Here is a 22546-nt window from a genome sequence, read left to right as displayed (position 1 = left end):
TCTGGTTTGACTCACCCGAATAGTAAATTTGATGAACCGCATCTAGCCGGGCCCAGTTTTGGTGTATGACGCAAATGAGATGTGTTCAGGAATAATATTCAAGTGGTATATATCCCAACGCCAGGTATGCAATACTCTTACCCAGAGCATGTAATGTCGTAAGCCTCAACAAAGTATGAACAGAGAGACCATCGTGAACCCAAATGACTTGTCGCTACTCAAAACTCAAACGCGCCTTTCCACTCAGAATCTCGGACATGCCAAGGAGTATGTCCTCCTAGAACGCGCCGCCGGCGACCCTTTCGCGTTCGTAGAAAACAATATAAGCCTTCTCGTTCTGCAAACGATTGTGTGGCGGGAGATTCCCCGGGTCGAAATCTGTAATTTTGTCGTCGTTGAACGACCTCCAGCACCCTCTCGATTTATCCTTGACGAACGCGATGTAATGTCCGCTTCCAAGCGTAGCGCCAATATGCCAGATCACAGCGTAGGCATTATACACATAAGGTCCGTTCATAGTGGGGTCACTCTTGACACCCGCAAGCTGCGCAGGCCCATCTCGGGCTTTCTCTGACACGTAGCGCTCTTGTTCGAGGCTCATGGGTGGTTCGACATAGGGTCCCATGTCTAAACGTTGGAGGGGGAAATTAACAGGCGTCCGGACCTTCCGGGCACTTTCAGTGCGAGAAGCACTGAAGCGTTTAAAGTGAATGACGAGCGTGTCAGGCGCGCGGGTGATAGTGATCTTCTTCACAGCCTCGCGATCCTTCTTGCAGCGAGGGCAACGCCATAGCTCATCTCCTGCTAGTCGCTCCGGCGCACAATATGAGTTTAAGCATTGGCGTAAATCGCATTCACCGTCGCGGGGAATTTCTACGCTGATGCTCCAGAAGGCTTCATATGTTGTGCTCGTCACGCCGCATGTCTGGCATGTTAGTTGTGAAGCGTGTTGACCGGCGAATAGACCGCCAATGACAGACATGTCCCTATGTTGATACCTTCGCCACTCAATCATGGCTGAGTACTGACGGGGGAATCTCTCTCGCGTCAACTCGTCCGCATCCGAGAGCGGTTTGAGTGGTGGTTTGTTCCACGTTAAATTCAAGTCCTCGTGCATGTAATCTAGAACGAATTCGAGAAACTCTTTGGCGTCTTGCTGCTCGTCGATTCCCCATTGTGAATTGAAATGACCACATATACGCTACTCAACATTAGTCATGCTTATTCTCTGCCTCTGTTCTTAGAAACTTACTCTGAACGTGCTGGGGCGGACGGATCCGACATCGCCTTTGTACAGATTTGACAGCAGGGTTGCGTACGCCTCTGGTAGGATACCCTTGGTTCCTTTCCAATTGTCTCGCTGCAGATCACGCTGATATCGTCCGGTGAGAAACAGGTCTGAAAGCAATAGATGCCCACTAAGGCACTGCACTACAGAGTTCATGTAGCATGTGACGCCAAAGTTCAGTAGTCCAGTCCGGTGCAATCTCAAGTTACTAAATTGAGGCTGCCCATTGTAAACAACATCTCGAGTTTGTTGCTGTCGCTCGTGCACGCCACTATAGCTGACTCGAGGCACAGACGGCGGTGGCCGCGAAGGTGCAACAGGTATGGCAGGTGCGACGTATTGATTGGTTGATTGGAATTTGGAAGGGTACATCATAGACGACTGTTCGGCTTCGACATCGGGATATCGACGCAGAAACTCTTCTGTTGAGCGATAGAATGGCGACGTAGGCTCCTCTTCTTCCTCGCCTTCTGCTGGAGGTACTTGAACAGCAGCACGTCCTTTTCGAGCTTCCTCCAGCCATTGTTGTTGTTCTTCCTGATCCATGGGAACATATTCGCGTCTTGATCTTCTCTGCGTATTGTTTCTCGCAATGTGGCTAGCGGCGGGTGATCGTCGGATAGCCCGAGTTCTGGTTGGACCAGCCGCCATTGCTGCAGCGGTAGAGGACATCTTCAAAGCTTGTGGGCCCACCAGATCTACCCAAGCATCAAGTCCACCTTTGAGGAGGACTGGGGGACGCTTGAGTGGTTTGTCGGCGTTGAACTCGTGCAAGGTGTCAAATAACCGCTTCAAAGCAACTTCGCTATCTGATCGATTGTGCCTATGCATGAAGTCAATGTTCTTAGTTGACTCGTCATAATACACGACTACGTCGAAGTCGGCTCGCCTATCGAACATGTCCTGTTCGTCGTCTGGTGATATGATCAGACGATCTTGAAGCTGTTCGGCCGAGTCGCCATCACGCAGTGTTAGTGGCTCTATGCACATGATGTTGCGCACAAAAACATGTCCGGCGTCGTAGTCTGTCCTATCCCGCACGTCGATGGTGAGTACATTGTACATACGGTAATAGTCGTAAAGCATGCTGGCGTCGATCTCAAGTTCCACAGTCTTACTGACAGATCTTGTTCTACCGTTCGCATCGCGAAGATTTTGCTGAGCCGGAAAATACGAGTTCGGTGCACCGTTGACGTTAGGCGCATAGCTCGATGCGCTGGATGAAGCAAGTGAGTTTGTACGTCCTCCGGTCCCATTCAAACTTCTAGGCGTACTCCGAGGTGCGTTGATGCTTGAGGGGCCTGAGATATTCCGCGCTGGACTATAGGTAGGACTGGGCTCCTTTGGTAGGGAGGCTGCAAATTGTGTATCTAAAGGTAGTTTTGGTGGCGGTGGGGGCATCGAGAGAGGTGGTGGAGGCATGCCCCGGGGACCCATGATTCGATTTGTGGAATTGTAGTCTGCAGGTGACGGCATTTTGACAGAAAAGTCCTGGCTGGAGCGGGCGGACGATGTGTCGACCGTCGGGCCAGAGCCTCTCAAGTTTGCAAATCGTTGGGCGAGGTCATTGACTCCGTTCACCGACGACAAACTCTGGTGCACAGCCCGGCCATGCAGCGATTGTGGCTTCGGTTGCACGACCGGCTTTCTTCTTGCAGAATCCAGAGAAGCCGCAGGTGAAGCTCGGCCATTCGGAAGTTCCGTAGGAACCTCAGGAAGCATCAGCTCGTCGTCTTTCCGCAATGCAATCATTCCATTTCGGTTGCTTGGTGTCGTAGCGGGTGGTACAGAGGAAGTCCTATGATGGGCGCCGTTTCTCTTGTTATCGTTCTTAATAATGTCCTTGATGCGCACAAATCGCTCTTCGCTCGCCTTGATCTCCTTCATGAGGTCGTTGAAATCGCGGTGGATCTGGCTGCGACTACCGTTGATCTTGTCGTAGTAGTCACGGTGGGTAGGTATCAGTTCGGCGACGATTTGGTATGCGACGATGTATTCCCAGTAAGCGCCAGCGGGTGAGCGGTTGTTGAGCATCGTCTTGGTCGAGTTGAAATGTCCTCTGGCCCTATCCAGAAGGAGTTTGATCTATGTCTTGTCAGCGGCTGTCGCATACGGGGCGTGTCTTGGATGTGTACCGAGTGGTGTCTCAGCGACTCGGCCGTATCTGTTGCAGAGGCTATGATTTCGGCGATGGGTGGGAATGGGCCTACAGCGCCTCTGGAGTCACCAGCGCCATCGCCGCTCCTCCATGCGTCTGCGCCGGCGCCGTGGGAGCCATTGGTGTAGCCGTTCATGGTGGTGTTGGCGGGCAGAGGTCCTGAGGGCGGCCGAGGAGCAGCCGCACTCATAAACGCACTTTAGACGGTGGGCAGGCGTGCATGTTCGAGAGGTTCCAAGCAAGGCGCACCAGGATATGGTCGTGGCCGTAATTGAATACGTGTGCGTAGAGAGGCAGTGTTGATCGGGGATGCGGGGCGAATCGGGTGTCAGGTGATTGGGCACAGCGTTGTGTAGTCGGGCAGTGATTCTATAGCGGCTACAATAGCAATTTCCGGGAGGAGTTGGGTGCCTGGAGTGAAAGTGTCGGGCGTGTATGGCTCTCCCGCTGTAGGCAGGGTTGGAGCATGTGTCGGTCGATGCGGCTCATGGCCGCCGTCCGGCGTCATCGCCAAGACCCTGACCTCGGACAGCTTGCTACCTAACCTTCACTACTACTATCACTGCGCGCTATATCTCACCCGAATCGCTGCGCTATTCCAAGACCCAAGTCAGCATCCGGATACACTTCTACACCTTTGATAATCTGCAAACCATCCCCCAACTGGGCGTGCCTCAACACCATGGCGGGCTGGTTCGGGTCCTCGACCACGAGCGCGCTCGACGAGCAGATCGAGCGCGCCACATCTTCGAGCTTGTACGAGCTTCCTCAAGATATACACGGCTTCTATATACATGCTGATATGTACCAGAGAGGATATGCCCCTCAATCTCGAGATATCCGACGTTATTCGGTCCAAGACAGTGCAGCCTAGAGATGCCATGCGCGCATTGAAGAAGAGGATAGGGAACAAGAACCCCAACGTTCAACTCGCCACTCTGAATGTACGACTGCATCTTTGAAAACATCTTGGATTTCTGCTGATCCGCTATAGCTTACCGACACGTGCGTTAAGAACGGCGGCGCCCACTTCATCCAAGAGATAGCCTCACGGGAGTTCCTCGACAACCTGACGTCCCTGTTGAAGGCACCTCCAACCGTCGCGCCCAATAATGATGTCAAGAACAAGATGCTCGAGCTTATACAATCATGGGCGACTGCTGCTGAAGGGCGCCACAACCTGAGCTACATCAACGAGGTCTACCACAGTCTGCAACGGGAAGGCTACCACTTTCCTCCCAAGGAGAACATCTCCAGCAGCATGCTAGATAGTAGTGCGGTAAATGCCCTCCAGACATCTCAGGCACCTTCAGCGACTGACACTTGTACAGCCCCCAGAGTGGACCGACTCCGACGTTTGCATGCGATGCCGCACGCCCTTCACCTTCACCAACCGAAAGCACCACTGTCGCAATTGCGGAAACGTCTTCTGTGGCGCGTGTTCGAGCAAAAGCATCCCGTTACCCCATCTCGGCATCATGGACCCTGTGCGTGTCGACGATGGATGTCATGCGAAGCTTACCGAGAGATCGAGAGGAACACCGCTTTCAAGGGTCTTCGATACGCCCAGACCACAACGGACACTGTATCAGGGTTCAATGGAGCCGCGCAATGCGCGCGTCGAGGACAGCTTCGATGCAGACTTGAAGCGAGCGCTGGAGATGAGTTTGGACGAAGCCAAGGGCAACAGTTCTTCTGGCTTTGTGTCCCAGGCGCAATTGCAGCAGTCCAAGCCGACCAATGGAACAACAAAAAAGCAGCCTGAAGAGGAGGAAGATGCCGACTTGGCTGCCGCTATTGCAGCTTCTTTAGCGGACATGGAGGAACAGAAGAAGAAATACTCCACGACCTTCCGGGAACAGGCTTCCAACGCAAGCGGATCAGCACCTTTTGTTGCGCCCAAAAACGACTATGAGCTCACTCCGGTCGAAGCGGAGAATATCAATCTGTTCTCTACACTGGTGGACCGGTTACAACACCAGGCCCCTGGCACTATTCTCAGGGAGCCACAAATACAGGAGCTGTACGAGAGCATTGGGAAACTGAGACCGAAACTTGCGCGCACCTATGGCGAGACTATGAGCAAGCATGGTACGTAAGTCCTCCTGGTAGCCTGAACATCGCTAACAAGAACAGACACACTACTTGACCTACACGCCAAGCTATCTACAGTTGTCAGGTACTACGATCGCATGCTCGAGGAAAGACTGTCGAGCACATACAACCAGGCCAACGCCATGTATGGTCTGCCTGCTTCCACACAACGGCCGGCGTCCAACCTATACCCCAGCATACAGCAGTCAGGAGCGCCAGATGGGTCTGGAGAGAACTACTACTCAGGAAACGCGGCCCCTTCAAGTGCTTACGGACAACCCCAATCGCAATACGGTGGCGGCTACCAAGCTCCATACCGCAGTTTCGACAAGCGTCCACAGTCGTATGCTCCGCCTCAGGATCAATATCAACAACCATCGCAACCATACCCTAACCTTGCACAACCGCCACCGAATACTTCGTATCCAAATCCAGCCTCGCCACAACTACAGCGCCAAGTTTCGAATCAGCAATATCCCCCACAACAGTCTTCTGCATATCCACCACAAGCACCACCTTCCGACGCGGAAAGCGCAAGCTTCTACTATGGTGACAGCGCTGCTGCGCAACCCTCTCAACCCCCCATGCAACGTACTCAAAGCTACGGCTCTCAACCTTCGCAGCAACAGCAACCTCCTTCTCCGCAAGCATATGCTCGTGCTCCACCGCAGCAAACGCCCATTTCACCACCCGCACAACCTACGACTGCGTGGCAGAACCCACCATACCCCAGACAAGACCAGCCACAAGCTTCTCAGCAGGCGCCGCAACAAGCACCCCCACAGCAACAACAGCGACAGCAGGCTCCACAGCAGTCAGCGCTGCCACCACAACAGTACTGGCAACAGCAGCAACAAGCGCCTCAGCAGGCTCCACAGTCTTCGGCGTGGCAGGCAGCACCTTACGCGACAGGTGGGTATGGACCTGAGAGTTTCCCATCTGCACCGCAGAATCAGTTGCCCGCTCAACAGCAGAAGGCTGCCGATGAGCCTTTGATTGATTTGTAGAGAGGTAGACTGGGCTCTTTCCCGAGCTAAAGGTTTGCTTTGGGAAAATGACCAGCAAGTTCTGGGTTACGCGCTTCGTAATGGAACGGCGCGATTGACCGTCTCCAAAAAGACTGGTGACAGGATCGTTCTTTGAGCTTCGTCATCGTTTGTAGGCATTTACGTCTTAACATAATCTCAAATATCACCGGCGTAACACCAACTTTGCGCCGTCTTCAACAACCGATAATGACGTGCAGACGAATATATCTGTAACTATACATGTTCTCCATACTTTCTACTTGCACACTTATGTAAATCGATAAGCCTCTCTTGATGTCAGTATCGTTCACTCAGATATTTAGCCCAAATCTCTCCAACTCTTTCATAGCGCGACCTTCACAAACAGCCCTCACCCATCTATCTTCTATTCTACTCTCCTCTACAGCCCCCAACACAAAATTGTCCAGTTCGACATACCCCCAATGCGGTGCTTCAAGCCTCACGATAGCCCAGCTGCTGTGACACAACAACGGCGCCCTTGCCATGCGTACGTCTGGTTGCATCCAGTCATCTTGCTTGCCTTCTGTGTCCGGCCCGGGTTTGAGATAACTATCCAGTCTATCGACATGTGTACCTCGTGCTCGTGATATATGACCATCCGGCAAAAGAGGAAGTAAAGCCTCACACATGGACTGTGCTCCACTAGAAAGAGGAAAGCTTGGTCCAGATTTAGGTCGATTCCGCTCATTGCTGGCGGTTGAAGTCTGGGATGTTTGAGTGACAGAATTGTAGGTCTGTGTTGAGATGCCATAGCCCATTCTGTTTTGTCCGAGGATGTTGATTAGTCGCGTCACTTCCGCTCGTTCGGGATGTGGAATGAGGAACTCAAAATATGCTCTGCTTTTTGTTTGCTGGTATAGCGGGATGGTTATGTAAGGGAACGTAGAAGTTAAGCCCCAGGTTTGCGTGCAGGTGGTTGCGACTCCACCATCGTCGATGCGGAGCGGGATCACGCCTCGCTCTAGTAATAGCTTAAGTGCCCACCGCTGCGGTCTCTTATACCTTGCCTGTAGTGTGGAAATATACTCGGTGCGGAAAGGTGTATGCTGGGGTGCGATCTCACGCTCATGAGCTAGGGTGATGAGCCCATACAATGTAGACCAGTCTTTTGTTAACCAGGGCTCTTGCCATGCTTCTGCTAGTTCTCGCTCTTCCTGTTGTGTCGCTGAGATCTTCAGGCGACGGCGGTGGGTAAAATGGTCAACTATAAGAATAGAGATGGAGAGGATGAGAAGTGGGAATGTGCTGGGTTTAGTGAAGCTATAGGGGGTCACGGCGGGTCGCTGGCCGAGTGTGCGATTTCGTCCGATCATCACGGATGTTGTTGCTCTTGTGACGAATGCTGTGATTGTTGAAGTTGTGGCCATCGTTGCTGTGTTAGACATAAGATACCTACCACGTAGAACAGCACATATGCATCGTCCAGCTAGTTAAGCCTTCCAGTAAGCGTTAATGTTGTATCGAGGTGTTCATGTCGGTTGTGTAGGCTTTGTATGCTAACAGTCTGACCTGTTCGTCATTGAAACATAGGTTCTTTTGCCCAGATCCGGCATGTTGTATCGCTTTGTTCGTTTGTTCGGGAAACGCTGTAGTTGCGTATTGTCCCTACATTCAGGATGACAATGAGCATGCAAATCCAGTTTTTCAAGCATTGGAGATTGCGAGGCAACCTGGCGTGGAGTTTGGCAAGATTCAACAATCTTTCATTGTTTAGACGAAGCCTGGCTCCAAGCGTTGTTTCATCCAAATTCCTATCTCTTGTAATTGTGGGTTCTGTTCTACATCCGCGTCTGGTTGAGTCCAAAGACCTACGCCTTCGTGCGAATCTACTTCTACTCGCCCCTTGGCGATATCTTCGTATTGCCTCTTCTCTGCCGCATCAAGCCATCTCGACCGGCCAGAATGCGATTTCAGAATTTGACGCGCAATGCTGCGTTGTAGCATCCTCGCCAGCTCGTGTGTGGTATCGGATAGCGGACTCTGCAGGCCAGTAGTAATGTTCCACACTGGTAAGCTTAGTGGCATGGTACCACCTGGGGGGTAGTTTCGCGCGTAAGCACGACATCTGCTCAACGTGGGTATTGCTGGCGGGGCTTTGACTGCTTCTTCAAAAGTAGCATAGTGGTTGAGGGCCATCTGAATCTCGGGGTCGAGGGGCTGTATATCGGGTTGCAGCGACGCGAAGATGTCGTCTTGTGGTGGAAAGGTTAGTTGGGCATGGGGAGAACGAAAGAAGTGGATGGGTGAAGCGAATCGATCGAAATAGTCTTGTGGCTTCTTGAAGAGGACGTCACGCTGCTCCGACAGAGTCCTAGCAGGTATGATTGTGTTGTCTCTGTTAGCCTGCCAAGACGTCGGAGGTGGTGTTTTTGGGGAACGTTTCTTGGGTCGCTTGCGTTCAGTTTGCAGGTTTTCTACAGCTTCACGAATCGCTAACGAACCAGCCAGGTCTTCGTCGGCAGGAAGTTGTGTTTCATCGCCATACTGAGGCTCTGGGAGATCTTCGGGTTGGATGACTGCAAGCTCGTCTGGGAATACCCAATCTACGATTGGGTTATTGACAGCTGCGGCACCAATCCGACTCTCTCCAAGGCGGCACTCTGTCAGGGCCAGCATCGTTGCCAAGGAGCCGCCTACGAGTTCTCCGCATACACCAAGACGGGCTAGATAGGGTCGCGAGAATTCATCGATAAGCAAATGCTCGCAGACCCAGTCATAACCGAGCAATACATCATGACAAGGTGTAGGATATTGGTTCAAGGATGATGCGCGGTAATTGATGCGGACAACAGTCGCAGCACTTGAGTCTTGTAGCGTTGTTATCACGCGCTCCTCATCTTCCAGGCTTTTCTCTACCACTGGCCCTGGAGGGAGGTAGAGTAGGATCGGAGCCGAAGATTTTGGCGCACGGAACACGCTGTAGGAGCTCTGTTAGTATGTACACGACAAGCCAAGATGACGCCCAGAAGTCACGATCTCAAGATACTCGCTTAGGGTGGGGCATGGTGTTGGATTATGGAGGAGTCGAGCACCGTGAGGTCATCGCGCAGCATCGCGGGCTGTTTACCCGGGCGAATGCAACGACGAGAGCGCAAGAAGGAGCGACCAACAACGTCATGTGAAGAAATAGACGAGAGGCATACTTACTCAACTGTAAAGGAGCCGTTTGACCGAGAAGGGATCTCGACCCGTTCACATGGTGGTGGAGCGGTGACGGCCGAGTAAGGGCGTGTGAGAAGAGCGCATGAACCAGTGCGAAAGGCAAGACGCGACAGTTGGGGTGACGATAGGGCAGTGGAAGCCTTTAGACAGGAGTATCGCAGCATTAACGTGGAGCATGCAAGCGATGGTGGGCACAGTGTAGTCACAAGGCGCAAGGCGGGCAAGGCAAGCAAGAGGGAGAAGAGACCTCAGTTCGCTTGGGGTGTGTCGCTTCCCGAATCGGATGCGGTAGTCGGTAGGCGGTAGTTAGTAGCCGCCCTAGGGGAAGGGGTGACGGCCGCAACCCAAGCGCATCGACGACGAGCTCCGACCTCATGCAATTCGAAATTTGCGTGCGCGAAATACGAGTACGTGCCAGCGAATGCGAAAAGAACAAAAGACGTTAGTAGAGCTGTCAACCATCAACGAATGTCCGGTAGTGCTCAGGGGGGAAGTGGTGCGCGGGTCAGTATGTGGCGCGGCCTGCAGGGAAATTAGTTTAGCTGCTTTCAACCCCGAACTGGAGCTGGTCTGGTGCAGTCCACAACCCGCAAGCCTGATTCCATTTCTACGCCGCCTCCGCTCCCTGGTGCCGACTTGTCTTTCATTCTTGTCTGTCCTTGACCGCTGTGCTGCGCTGTGTGCGATTCTCCTTGTGGTGCTCCAATCCCGACAGGCTCTCCCTCAACCTATCCTATCCCGCCTATCTGCGCCTACGATCCGCTTCACAGCCTCACACAGCCGCGCAGCACCACACTCGGTACCACCTAATGCATGCGCCTGCACACCTCGCCCGGTAATTCCTCTTAATATAGCCTTTTTCGAAGATTGGGTTGTGCGACAACAAACTCGTGGTTCCAACATAGCAACCCCCCGAAACGCTTGTCGCGACGAGCCCCGACCGCCAGTCTGACACGTGCTTTTTCATACAACGCATCCACGACACACCTCAAACCTCTACAAGGCGGATACGCATACGAGAAACTGGCGGTTGCCGAGTAATACCTGGGAATTCTGCTTCGGGTCGTTGCCCGTTAGCTTATCGATATGGCGGAAGTATCCAAGCTCCGCGCAATTCTCACACTGTGCAAGAATCTGGTGCTGGCAGCATTGCTCTACGCAGCCATCTACGGTGTCATCACCTTCATAAACGACCCTTCCGTAGCCGCAAAGGGCAAGATTGGCATCCCTGCCTTCTTGGACAAAGCTGGGCCTACCGAATTGATCGAGACGACCAAGGCAGGAGTCAAAGTCAAGTTTGCGGGCACCACCAAGACCGTTACTATCAACCCTCACGCCAATGTCTTCAACCGTCCTATCACCGCTGTAAAGAACAAGGACGATTACTTGGGTCCCCGCCCCCATGTCGATACCGAGGCCGACATTGATATGCTGATTGAAGAGTGCCGGGGTACTTATGCTGGGATTGAGAAGATGAGGAGGCCGTTTGACTGTCTGAAGTTCTTCGCTGAGGGCGAGGACCGCTACTACAGCCTCCCAGAGCCCGCCGACCGAGCCAGTGCTTCAGACCCCCGCAAGGCCGACTTCATCGACGCCGACGGACACGGCAAGACTCTCGAGAACTATACACCTATAAAAGACGCGATTGCTGCCAACGGGTCCAACATCGGCACTTGCCCAGGTCCAATCATCCCGTTTCACACCTACTGGACCGGACCTGCTACGTGGAGAGTCGAGGCATTCATCAAGAGCTACCTCTACACCCAGAATCTGGCCTGCTCTCGTCTTTGGTTATGGCTCGACACCGATCACAACCCCAACGCGGTTGAAAACATGCTCAACAAGGACGCCCTATTCGCCCGATTCATTCCCCTGGTCGACAGAGGTGACATTGTTGTCAAGGGTTGGAAGTTCCCCAGCCGCATTCCATTGGCTACTGACAAGGAGGACAAGAACGGCTTCGACTACTACAGCAAACCTGGAGCGGTAAACGCCAAGGGAGAGAAGGATGTGGCCGAAAACATCATCGAAGACAAGACTGGTCAACAGTGGCTCGTTCTCACTCAAAAGCAGATGACCTTCCTTCCAGTCGCAGTTTCCGATGCCGTTCGTTTCATCGTGTTGCATATCTATGGAGGCGCCTACTTTGACATGGATGTTCTCATGCTCCGAGACATGCGACCGCTTCTACTACCAAAGGAGCACTCTTGGGCAGAGCGATGGGCTGCACACCCCCACCCTGGCGACTACAACACAGCCATCATGTCACTGTCTGCGAACTCCTCCCTCTCGTCATACTTGCTCTACGGCGGCATCAGAATGGGTGTCAACTTCCATCCACGCGTGCTTGGTCGTATGGCTTGGAAGGACGGACGCGATCAAGAGTTCAAGATGTTTGAGACTGCTGCCTTCGACCCTATCTGGACCGAGTTCAACTGGGACCGTGAGGGACGATGCACAGTACCATGCATCCGCGATTACAGCGCAGTCTTCAAGGGCAAGATTGGCGGCGTCAAGGATGAATGGGAGAGCTACGATGGACCCCAACTAGATCGCATCGACCTCAAGGACGCGCAACGCAAAGAGCTTAGGACGGCTGGCGATGCATTAGCCAAACGCGGGGAGGAAAATGTGCCCGCTTCTGCTGCTTTACCTACGCCCAATCACGGCGACAAAGAACATCCCGATTCGTTTCAAGCCACGCTTGACGAAGAGGCTGAGCTTCGCAAGGCCGGTGTGATTACTGATTACGTTTTGGCCGAAGACAAATTCCCACCCAACAACCGTACATTGGAGAACTTCTTCCGGGGTGCCTGGACCTACCACATCCACAATCAGGTAAGCTTACTCCGAAATTTCTCCCTTTGTCGCTCTCTCACATATGTGGTTGCCACCTCAACCCCGCTTTGGCGCTTCTAGCTCGTCTGTCCCTGCAGCAGCTAGCTTGGCAACGGCTCGTGTCTGGAGATCGCAAGCTAGTACTCTACAAAAGTAGAAAGAAGTCACGCTAACAATTTGTTACAGTGGATGAAACATCCTGAACCTTCGTCATGGATCTCGGTCCTCGAACACGCTCACGACGGGTTCATCGCTGGCAAGCGCACGAACGCTTATGGCGAGAAGTGGACGGGTCCCAGCATTATGCCATACAACTACTGGCCAGAGTATGTGTGAGCCTCCGGCTGAGCCGAACCTTAAGCCCCCTTCTGCGATGTTGAGAAGTCGAACATCAAGGAGGTTGCCGCGCCGAATATCGCGCTGTGACGACTGCGACTGGTTCTTACCAACGGCAAGTTACTCATTACGTCACACGATCACCAGCATACTCCGATGGACGTCCCTATATCACTCATCATCTCATCCAACACCACTTTATGGATCACGACAACGTCAAGTCATCTTCACCAAAATAAGCGCAGCATAAAGCCAGATCTACAGCTATCTGCTTTTGGAGTTCCCGGTGTTTACATGTATCTTCATTGTCCCGCTCGCTTTGGCGGCATATACCCTTCGTTTCTTGTTAGTCTTTTCATCATCGGTTTGGGCCGTTGATACTTGTCCTTTAGGGGCGCATGCGCCAGCCAAACTTAGGTTTCTAATTCGTCACATCAAACATAAGCAGAGAGATTTAACGAGGTGTCGTCATGGCCAGAACAAAATAGAAAATATTACATCCATAGACCTCTTTCTGAGTATGCTGCTGGTTGCGTCTAAATCATCACTCTGTTGGTCGCTCTCTCGACCTGTTGCGATGTCCGGTACATTCTCCTATTGATTTATATCTCTACAGTTTCACATCTATGCGGGTACGCCACCATCTAAACCAGATCCCTGAAGCTGCAGACGCTAATTCCAGGACCATTTACCTACTGTCACTGTTTGGAGGAAAGCACGCTCATGGAACAAATAGTCTCGGAAACAAGGCATTTACTCATAGGCAGGTAAATACATGCCGCAATCCAGAAAGAGAAACAATCATCTTCCGCAGTCAACTCATCGCATTACAACCCTCCCAATCACTTCTTCACCTTTTCAAAGCCCTCGAAGTTTGGCAGCTTGGCTCTGATCTCATCCGCATACGCCGGCAACCCTCCAGCGTAGTTGACCTGCTCGAAAGCCTTACCTGGCATACTCCCGCCCATATATGTACTCTTCGTTGTTGGGAAAAGACTCTTGTCGCTCAACTCATTGATGCGCGCCTTCCACTTCTTACTTGCATCGTCTGTCGGATTGACATACTTCAAGCCCTGTCGTTCAATCTGCTTAATAGCATCCACGATCCAGCGACCTTGTACTTCGACGCTCGTCGGACCATTGGAAAGAAGTGTCGGACCATGCGGACCTAGAATTTGGAAGCACAGAGTCAGTGTTTGTCTCACAAGCAGTTCATACTAGGACATGTCTCACCATAGAGATGGAACATATTCGGATATCCAGCGATAGTAGTACCGAGGTATGTATATGCCGCCTTCTTCCACTGAGACTGCAAAGTCACGCCGTCAATGTTCTTGAGACCCATAGATGTCATGCCGCCAGTAGTGATGTCAAAACCAGTAGCGATAACGACGACATCGAACTCATGGACTGTGCCGTCTTGCAGTTTGATGCCTTTGGAGGTAAAACCAACGATTGGGTTGTTCTTGATGTCAACAACATCTACGTTCGGACGGTTGAACTGTTCGTAGTAGGTCTGTTCGAGACAGGGACGCTTGACGCCGAAGGGGTGAGGCGGTTCTAGTGGAGCGAGGAGGTCTCGAAGTCTGGGGTCGCCAATGCGGGTGCGCACGTTCTTAGCCCAAAAGTCATACGCTGTGTGTATGTTAGTTGCTGACATAACATGTTTGATACAGATAACATGACTTACCCTTCCTGTTAGCTTTCATGTCAAAGAGGTAGTCCTTGTAGTTGGCCAGCCAGAAGCGGAAACCTCCTTCGTCCCATAATTTCTGGTAAAACTTCTCTCGCTCTTCTTCGGTGTCTTCAAATGTGCCCTTCTCGTAAAGACCATACAAGAATCCACCAAAGTTTCTCTCCCGGTAACGGAAGAGTTCGGGGTAGAACACTTTGGTGTCGTTCTGCTCTTTAGCGGTGAGACTTCTCTTCCGCATAGGAACGGCTAGGTTGGGTGTGCGTTGGAAAACCTTGAGCTCGCCAGCAACAGGACCCCAAGCCTGCGTGATTTGTACACCGGACGCACCTGTACCGATGACAGCACACTTCTTTCCGCGAACGTCGATGTTCATGTCGGGCCAGAAAGAAGAGTGGTGCACAATACCTTGGAAGTCATCAATTCCCACAAATTCATCTGGAATGTAACGCTTAGCAGCGAAGCCTGCCGCAACCACAAAGTACTTGGCCTTTGCTGCGCGGCCATCAGCGGTTTTGATCGTCCATTTGCCCTCTCGGGTGTTGAACTGGGCGTCAACCACAACACTATTGAAGGCGGTCTCCTTCTTGATACCAAGGACTTTGTCGCAATGATCAAAGTATGCACGCAGGTCTTTGTAGTCGGGATAGTTGCTGGGCCACACCCAGTCCTTGTAAGTCTCTGGGATAGAGAGCTGATATTCTGGGATCTCAGAGTCCACGCCAGCCCCTGGGTAGCAGTTCCATCTCCAGGTGCCGCCAAGGTCCTATGCATGTCAGTAGAGACCTGAAGTTAAAGGTAGCATGGAATTACATTGCCTGCTTCATAGATGACAGTGTGGAAGCCCGCCTTCTTCAGCTCATACCAGCAGTAGATGCCACCAAACCCGCCGCCCACAACAAGGGCGTCGACATCGAGATTGTCGGCGTATGGCCCCGTAGTACCGCGGCGTTGAGCGTACTCGTGGAGTTCAGTCTTGATCTTCATATCGGAATCAGAGGTTGGTCAAAGAAGTTTCTGAAAAGTGGTTTGAACTGAAAGTGTATACTATTCCCCACGCAAATACACCTACCTTATATCCTCATAGCTGCTCTCCACATTTGGAATATGTGTACCTGTACACGTTGTACTCTACAAACAGAGACATGGTCGCCGCCGGCTCCGTTCTTCCGCTTGCGTTTCCGCTTCCCATCTTAAAACAGCGAATGGAGTTCTAATCCGGCGGACCCGTCGACATCCGCAAGGGTATCCGTAAGCCCGTTACACAGCTCAGATGACTTTCCAGCCTCTGAATGAAGCGATATTCTTTATTTTGCAATCTGATAGGCTTGGCTTATTGCGAGACTATTGTTTCTAGGATCTGTACGTTTTGTCGTATGTATCGTATCGGCGAACACACCTGGCTGCGCTTCCGCACCCACTTCCGCAATAGTCGACACCGACAGCTTGGCACGGGCGGGGGCGCGGATCATCGACACTTTGCATTAGAAAATACCAACATCGACCTTGAAAGCGTTTAGCGAGGTGCGGGGAGGTAATGTGACTCTTCCACATCAGCTCACTTTGCCCTTCTTTGCGGAGATTGCGGTGCCGGCGAGGATGGATTAGTGGAATGCCTCAAACGTTGACATCGAGATCGTAGGTGTTTGCGACGTGTATTTACCATCGAGGAAATGTAAATATCGAACAGCAGAACTGCTGCGCATTCCTGTACTTGATAGTCGTTTGTCTCACCTTCGAAGAAGATAGACTTCAGCATGAGCAAACTATCCGCTCAGACACTGTCCCAGCTTTCGCAAGCCGCCGACGATGCATGTACAGACCAGATAGCTGGTATCCCGGGTGCGGTGGTTGTGGTTGTCGGTAAGGATGGCAAGGAACTCTTCTCCCATGCAGCCGGAAGACGTGGAGCAGGCAGCCATGAGCCTATGACCCTCGATAGTGTGTTTTGGATCGCATCGTGTACGAAGATGATAGTGGGCGTTGCTGTGATGCAGCTTGTTGAGAGGGGTGTATTAAGCTTGGATGACTCGGCGCAGGTGGAATCGCTTTGTCCAGAACTGAAAGCGGTTCAGGTCTTGAAGGCCGATGGAACTCTCGTGCCGAAGAAGCGAGGCATCACACTCCGCATGCTGCTGTCTCACACTGCAGGATTTGGATACACCTTCTTCAATGAGAAGCTAAGAGACTTCAGTCGACCCGCGGGTTGGGACGAATTCTCCGGGTTAGAGTTCGACATCAAGCAGCCGCTCGTGCATCAACCCGGCGAGGGTTGGGAATATGGGCTCGGCATCGACTGGTATGTAAAATGGACGAAATCTGCATAAGACAAGTACTGATGCGGTGTTCTCAGGGCAGGAAAAGTATTGGAAAGAGCAACAGGCCGTACGCTTGAAGAATACTGCCAGGAAAAGATTTACGCCCCGCTCGGACTGAAGAATGTTTCCATGAAGCCGCACGCCGAGATGTTGAGAAATTTGGCATATATGAACAGCCGAGATGGAAACGGAAAGCTCTCAAGGAGGGTAAGCACTGCGATTGGCATTCAGTCACAGGGTATATACTGACCTGTTTATCCGCGGTAGGACCACCTGCTGAGACGCCCTTTGTTACCAGACGAGAGCCATTCACCTAGCTTCTTCTACAGCGGGGGAGCCGGGTGCTTTGCAAAGCCCCGAGAATATGCCCGTAAGCACAGCTCTTTCACCCTTTGTGTGATCAATGATCAGCGTTTGACATGCATTAGAAATTCTGGCAATGCTCCTAAATGACGGCACGTCGCCCACGACCGGCGCACAGATTCTCTCCCCGTCAACCGTGGAAATCATGTTCCAGAATCAGATCACCCAATTTCCAAACTTCGCACGTCAAAGCATCCCGGCTGCGAAGCCGGATCTGACAAACGCTATACCGGAGATATATCCCGTACCTGGCAATGGCCCGCAGGGTTGGGGGTTGACATTTATGTTGAGCGGTGCAGGCGCAACCGGAAGATCTGCAAGCACTGCATTTTGGGCAGGCCTACCTAATCTTTGGTGGTGGTGCGATCGAGAGAAGGGGGTTGCTGGCATCGTCGCCACGCAGCTATTGCCTTTTGCAGACGGGCAAGTATTGAATCTATGGGGTAAGATCGAGTCGGCGGTCTACCAGGCTTTGTAGACTGGAGACTAATACGGACGTTATATATGTCTGTGACAGCAACTGTGACGTGGGATGAGTGTCGTGACGCGGGATCGGAGTTGTGCGGTTGATACTAAGGATCGATCGGTAGAAAGAAGCCGAAGATGCGCTAGTCCTAAAGTAGAATGGCTGAGCACCGATATCAATCAAAGTGATGTTTTGTCAACGGCCCAACGTCCTGAGCGGTCCGATCCTCTGACACTCCTTTTCAGCTCTTCAGCAAAGAGGCCTCTCGATCGTGATCACCACATTCCACACTTGAATGCACCTATCGGCATATAGCGGAACTAAAAATTCCTTTCCACCATTTGGTCAGACCAGAGCTCAACCATGACGTATCCCAGAGTTTCGAGGCTTCTCATCCTCGCAGCTGATCCCCCGCATGGGCGAGGGTGAATGTGAAAAAGCGGGGTCGCTGCAATAACCTGTATGCGTCCGCGCTTAGCAACGTCGTATGCCGGCTACCTTGTATGCAGTGTAGTCTCTCGTTAAGATCAATCATTATCCTCCCCTAACTTGTCTCATCCATCGCCATCACCGACGTTACAAGCAAAAATGTTGAAGACTTTCGAAAGCAGTACTATGACCGAAGTACCCAGCAAGTCTCATGCAGAAAGGCCCGACAACTCAACAACACCACCTAAATTATCGTCCGCGAACTCTCAGCCCACACAACAGCCCTTACCTCCTCGTCGTCAGCAATGGCGTAGCTGCGACTCGTGTAGGCGCGGAAAGAGAGCTTGCGATGCAGACAAGCGCGCCGATTTTACAAATCAAACGTGCTCGAACTGCCTCCGGAAGAACCAAGCCTGCACGTTCAACTGGTTGAAGACAGCTTCGGAGGGCCATCAAGAGCGGGATAGGAAACGGAGACGTTCATCGTTACAGAGTGGTTACGATCGTGCCGAAGATTCAGCATCCACTCGCTCTCTCAGCCACCATTTTCGAGCCCCGTTCGACTCTACCATAAACAGACTTTACTACGAGGTACCAAATCGAGGGACACAATCGCTGTCGTCTCTGGATCAAGATGACGAACAAGAAGATCGCTTCGATATCACGCAGAACGACAATGTGGACAATGGCTCGAGCGAACCGATATCTATTGATAACCCAAGTGCGGCACAGCCGGAAAAGAGTGATGAACAAGAATTCTTCGTCTCTTCCCGCGCCCGACGAGACTCATTAGACGTACGTCCTTATGGTCGTAACCGAAAAAATGACGCCAATTCTCCATTCATGGACATATTATTGGGGGAGAGGACATCACGAGGTTTCGTAACCAATGGCTTCTTGCGCATCTACAACGACAGCATGGAAAACTCCCTTTCGTGTTGGCTTACAGAACATAACTGTCCGTATACTATGACACGCTACAAGCCTTCCATCCTGTCTGCAAGTAAAGCCTCACGGGAATGGGGTGGATCCTGGTCTAACAGGATGTACAATCGAGTCATTCAGCTTGACCGAGCCTATGCAACCCTTCTTATTCGGAAACTAACACCTGATGAGGAGCGCATTGTCTCTAAAGCACTGAATATGACCATCATGTCTTTCGCTTCACAATGGGCTCAAGCAGGTGAGAGAGGGACCAAAGGTTGTCCGGCAGAATCCCGTTTCACGGCGGATGGATTCCCTCAGTCAAATGAGTTTGAGCGTTCTATGCAAGAGACTCTCTGGCATCAAACGTCTGAACTGCTTCATCGGGCTGCTAGCATCGACTCTTTTCGCGTGGTCTTTGCCTTGATCATCTTCTCGTTGACTCAGCGGCCTCTGGACACCACACGCCCATCTCTGCGTACCAACTCCAAGCTGGGGACGCATTACGAGGAGTTTCAAGCTTTGGTGCAGGATGATGACGCTCCGATTTTCCTTGAGATAGCTTTGCGACAGCTCCTCGCTCAACGAAGGAAACTGGAACGGATAGAACAGCAGATGGCAAGCCAAGGAAATGGAGAAACAGACCCGCTACGTCAGGAAGACCGAGATACGTTCAACTTATTGTATTGGTTAGGGGTTATGTTCGATACTCTATCTGCAGCAATCTCCCAACGCCCGGTGGTAGTCGACGATGAGGACAGCGAGTTACCACGATCAAACAACCACGAGTACGGAGAATCCCTTGTGTGGGCCAGCCCTCCTAGCATCTACAATGACCGATTCACAATGCCAAAGAATGCGACTAATACCTTTACTAACACCCAAACATCACAACCCTCTGCTGAAAGCAACGAGGTTTGGGGTGATCTGTTCACACGCTACGGGAACTTGGAAGTGGACCCTGGAGCAGCGAGGTGGCCATGTAGCTACAGGCTTGCCGCATCGACACTCAGCTCTGCCGCACCAGTGAAAGTGCTCTTGTTCCGGCGTGTGGCACATCTCCAAGCCCTGGTCTCGCGTAAAGCTTTATCCGACAGGATTGAGGTAAGCCAATGCTTTCATCTCTTCCGACTATGATCATTCGACTGACTATGCCATGCATACAGTCAGGGATAAACGCCGCATTCCAAGTATACAACCACTGGCATCGTAACTATGCTCCTTTCTTCTCCGACTGCGTAAAGCATCACGCCACTCTCCCTACACGTGTGCAGTCCTGGTACATTCTCTTGGCAGGACACTGGCATCTTGGAACCTTTTTGCTTTCCGATCTTCTCGCAACGATCGATTCGACCAATCTCTCTTCTTCTAACGAAAGGATTTGCCGGCAAGCTTCGAATCTTGTCGCTACGTTGCGCCGACAGAATGCTCTAGCAGTCGCCGACCTAAGTCTAGCAAGCATACACAGCGTCAATGACACAAAGGCGTCAAAATATTTCCATTTCGCTTTGAGCCAAGCTGCGCTATTAACAGAGCCGTGGACAGTAGTTTTCGTGCGCTCATTATGCAGAGCCGGCTACATTCTGGTCCAAATAGCAGCTTCAGATCCAAGTGAGGAGGAGCAATCCCAGGCGAGACGGAGATGCAGCGATTGTATCGAGGGTCTCTGGTATCTCGGTCGTAAATCCGACATGGCATTCCTAGCCGCACGTTATCTATCGGATATGTTGGATGAAGCAATACGCGATATGAGTGCACGGACAGTCCCCGAGGATGAAGGGAGTGATAGTGTTCCGACAGTGTCATCGCATTATGACACAAATCCCAGCCCAGGGGCCGATGCAGCGACTGCTGGATGTCAACAATCGTTCAGTTCGATGGGTCCTTTTCCACAATGGCCGGTTGATGACCTGATGGGCGGTTGTCAGCCGGGTGGCAAGCTCAATGAGTGTGACATGCTGAATTTGGAACCTCCGATAAACGTCGATAGTGCTCTACTTTGGGATTTTAGTCTTCAGTGCTAGCGAGAGAGGTAAACTGTTGAACAGGAGTGTACATGTACATCACGAGGGAAGGGACGAATAGCAGGGTATTGTCGGGACGAAGCAAGGTGAATCAGCACTGAGTGAGAGGATTAAAGAGGTCAGGCAAGTAAATACATAAATTTACGTCTAGACCCACGTGAGGCAGGTAGCTCTAGGGTGACTACCCGTGACATCTGTGGCAAGATATGTCCTTCTCGATGGCTTAAGATCTAGCAAATAGCAAACAAGGAAAAAGCTTGAATATACAGACGCAGTGAGTACTTTCTCTACTTGAAACTACTGGTGCCATCGATCGTCAGCCATACCATGCTTCCACCAAAAAGCGATCCCGACTACGAAGAGCGATTAGAGCTTCTTTCCAATATCCAAGATCAGTGGGATCCCAGGACAGAATGTAGCAGGCTCATCCCTAAATCCATGCGGTACGATAGCTCCATCAGTACCTGGCCTCTACCAGTCCTACGAGGCATAAGCGCCCTCGCTAATGATATGCCGGGCGATGACGCGTGGAATGAAGTTTACGATCTACTGGAAGAAGGACAGAAGAAGAGGATGAAGGACAAGTCAAACAATCTGCCAGCACAGATACAGCTAAGCGATTTAGAGTATGTCCGACAACACTATGGTGGGGATGAGCCGATTGAACGGGAAAAAGGAAAGGGAAAGTTGGTTGGTAAGGATGAGAACGTGGATGGTGAGTTCGACCTCTTGCTGAGTGCTTTTACATTGAACGACGACTGACATGCGCAGATACAGGATTGATTGCCAGAGACAACGACAGCCTCGTCAGCCAATCTGGCAACTTCACCAGCAGCGTCGGCATCACAACAGCAAATAAAGAAAATCCACAGTATAAGCAAGGTGGCATCACCGCGTCAGAGCACGACAACGAAACAGATTCTCTTCCACCATCGATTCTCCCCGACGACACAGAGGCCGTTAGATTTCAGAAGTGGAATCGCTGGATACAACACTATTGGAATGTGGATGACTGCAAGGACCTCATTCCTGACGACATGTTTGAAAGAGCTCCAAATAGAAAACCAAAGCGTGGCGGGAGGTTAGAGAACTTCAGAGGCTCGTACAAAGGTGAGCTCCTAGAGCAACTTTAAAAGTTGGCTCGAATCACGGGATCTTTGCAAAGAGATGAGGCGTGGGCGAAGATTCGGGAGAAGTGGAATGGGAGATCTACGGGAAAGAACGGTAATAAGGCTATGACAGTTGGAGATGTGAAGTTTGCGATCGAGTTCTTCCGCAGCCAGGGTGCAAGTATAAGAGAGCCGTCTGCTGCTGCTGAAGGAGCGATAGCTAACGCTGCACCACAAAGCGACGAGACGCACTCTCGAGACAAATTAGAAGGGGAGGCAAGTAAAAGAGACAAAG

At 51.7% G+C, this 22546-nt stretch overlaps 8 protein-coding genes across 8 annotated transcripts; 5 read left to right on the top strand and 3 right to left on the bottom strand.

The window, feature by feature from the left end:
- Positions 1–277: 277 nt before the first annotated feature.
- Positions 278–3582, bottom strand: J4E82_001721 (uncharacterized protein; the record flags this gene model as incomplete). Its single annotated transcript, XM_051728029.1, has 3 exons — positions 278–1201; positions 1253–3373; positions 3424–3582. The coding sequence occupies 3 exons, from the start codon at positions 3580–3582 to the stop codon at positions 278–280; spliced, it is 3204 nt and encodes a 1067-aa protein (XP_051592384.1).
- Positions 3583–4128: 546 nt separating this feature from the next.
- Positions 4129–6547, top strand: VPS27 (Vacuolar protein-sorting-associated protein 27; the record flags this gene model as incomplete). Its single annotated transcript, XM_051728028.1, has 5 exons — positions 4129–4202; positions 4258–4390; positions 4441–4725; positions 4778–5537; positions 5583–6547. 5 exons carry the CDS (start codon positions 4129–4131, stop codon positions 6545–6547), a joined length of 2217 nt encoding a protein of 738 aa, XP_051592383.1.
- A 1752-nt stretch (positions 6548–8299) lies between these two features.
- Positions 8300–9593, bottom strand: J4E82_001719 (uncharacterized protein; the record flags this gene model as incomplete). The annotated part of the gene is made up of 2 exons (XM_051728027.1): positions 8300–9517; positions 9576–9593. The coding sequence occupies 2 exons, from the start codon at positions 9591–9593 to the stop codon at positions 8300–8302; spliced, it is 1236 nt and encodes a 411-aa protein (XP_051592382.1).
- A 1244-nt stretch (positions 9594–10837) lies between these two features.
- Positions 10838–12925, top strand: J4E82_001718 (uncharacterized protein; the record flags this gene model as incomplete). Its single annotated transcript, XM_051728026.1, has 2 exons — positions 10838–12589; positions 12776–12925. The coding sequence occupies 2 exons, from the start codon at positions 10838–10840 to the stop codon at positions 12923–12925; spliced, it is 1902 nt and encodes a 633-aa protein (XP_051592381.1).
- An 842-nt stretch (positions 12926–13767) lies between these two features.
- On the bottom strand, positions 13768–15605 carry J4E82_001717 (uncharacterized protein; the record flags this gene model as incomplete). The annotated part of the gene is made up of 4 exons (XM_051728025.1): positions 13768–14093; positions 14159–14560; positions 14616–15384; positions 15432–15605. The coding sequence occupies 4 exons, from the start codon at positions 15603–15605 to the stop codon at positions 13768–13770; spliced, it is 1671 nt and encodes a 556-aa protein (XP_051592380.1).
- A 770-nt stretch (positions 15606–16375) lies between these two features.
- Positions 16376–17777, top strand: J4E82_001716 (uncharacterized protein; the record flags this gene model as incomplete). The annotated part of the gene is made up of 4 exons (XM_051728024.1): positions 16376–16917; positions 16972–17143; positions 17204–17306; positions 17365–17777. The coding sequence occupies 4 exons, from the start codon at positions 16376–16378 to the stop codon at positions 17775–17777; spliced, it is 1230 nt and encodes a 409-aa protein (XP_051592379.1).
- Positions 17778–18353: 576 nt separating this feature from the next.
- On the top strand, positions 18354–21142 carry J4E82_001715 (uncharacterized protein; the record flags this gene model as incomplete). Its single annotated transcript, XM_051728023.1, has 2 exons — positions 18354–20222; positions 20285–21142. The coding sequence occupies 2 exons, from the start codon at positions 18354–18356 to the stop codon at positions 21140–21142; spliced, it is 2727 nt and encodes a 908-aa protein (XP_051592378.1).
- A 327-nt stretch (positions 21143–21469) lies between these two features.
- Positions 21470–22275, top strand: J4E82_001714 (uncharacterized protein; the record flags this gene model as incomplete). Its single annotated transcript, XM_051728022.1, has 2 exons — positions 21470–21857; positions 21914–22275. 2 exons carry the CDS (start codon positions 21470–21472, stop codon positions 22273–22275), a joined length of 750 nt encoding a protein of 249 aa, XP_051592377.1.
- Between the last annotated feature and the right edge of the window lie 271 nt (positions 22276–22546).

Source organism: Alternaria postmessia (genome assembly GCF_024291825.1).
Source record: "Alternaria postmessia strain BMP 2775 chromosome Unknown scaffold_6, whole genome shotgun sequence".
NCBI lineage: Eukaryota > Fungi > Ascomycota > Dothideomycetes > Pleosporales > Pleosporaceae > Alternaria > Alternaria postmessia.
This window is presented reverse-complemented; position numbering and strand designations above follow the sequence as displayed.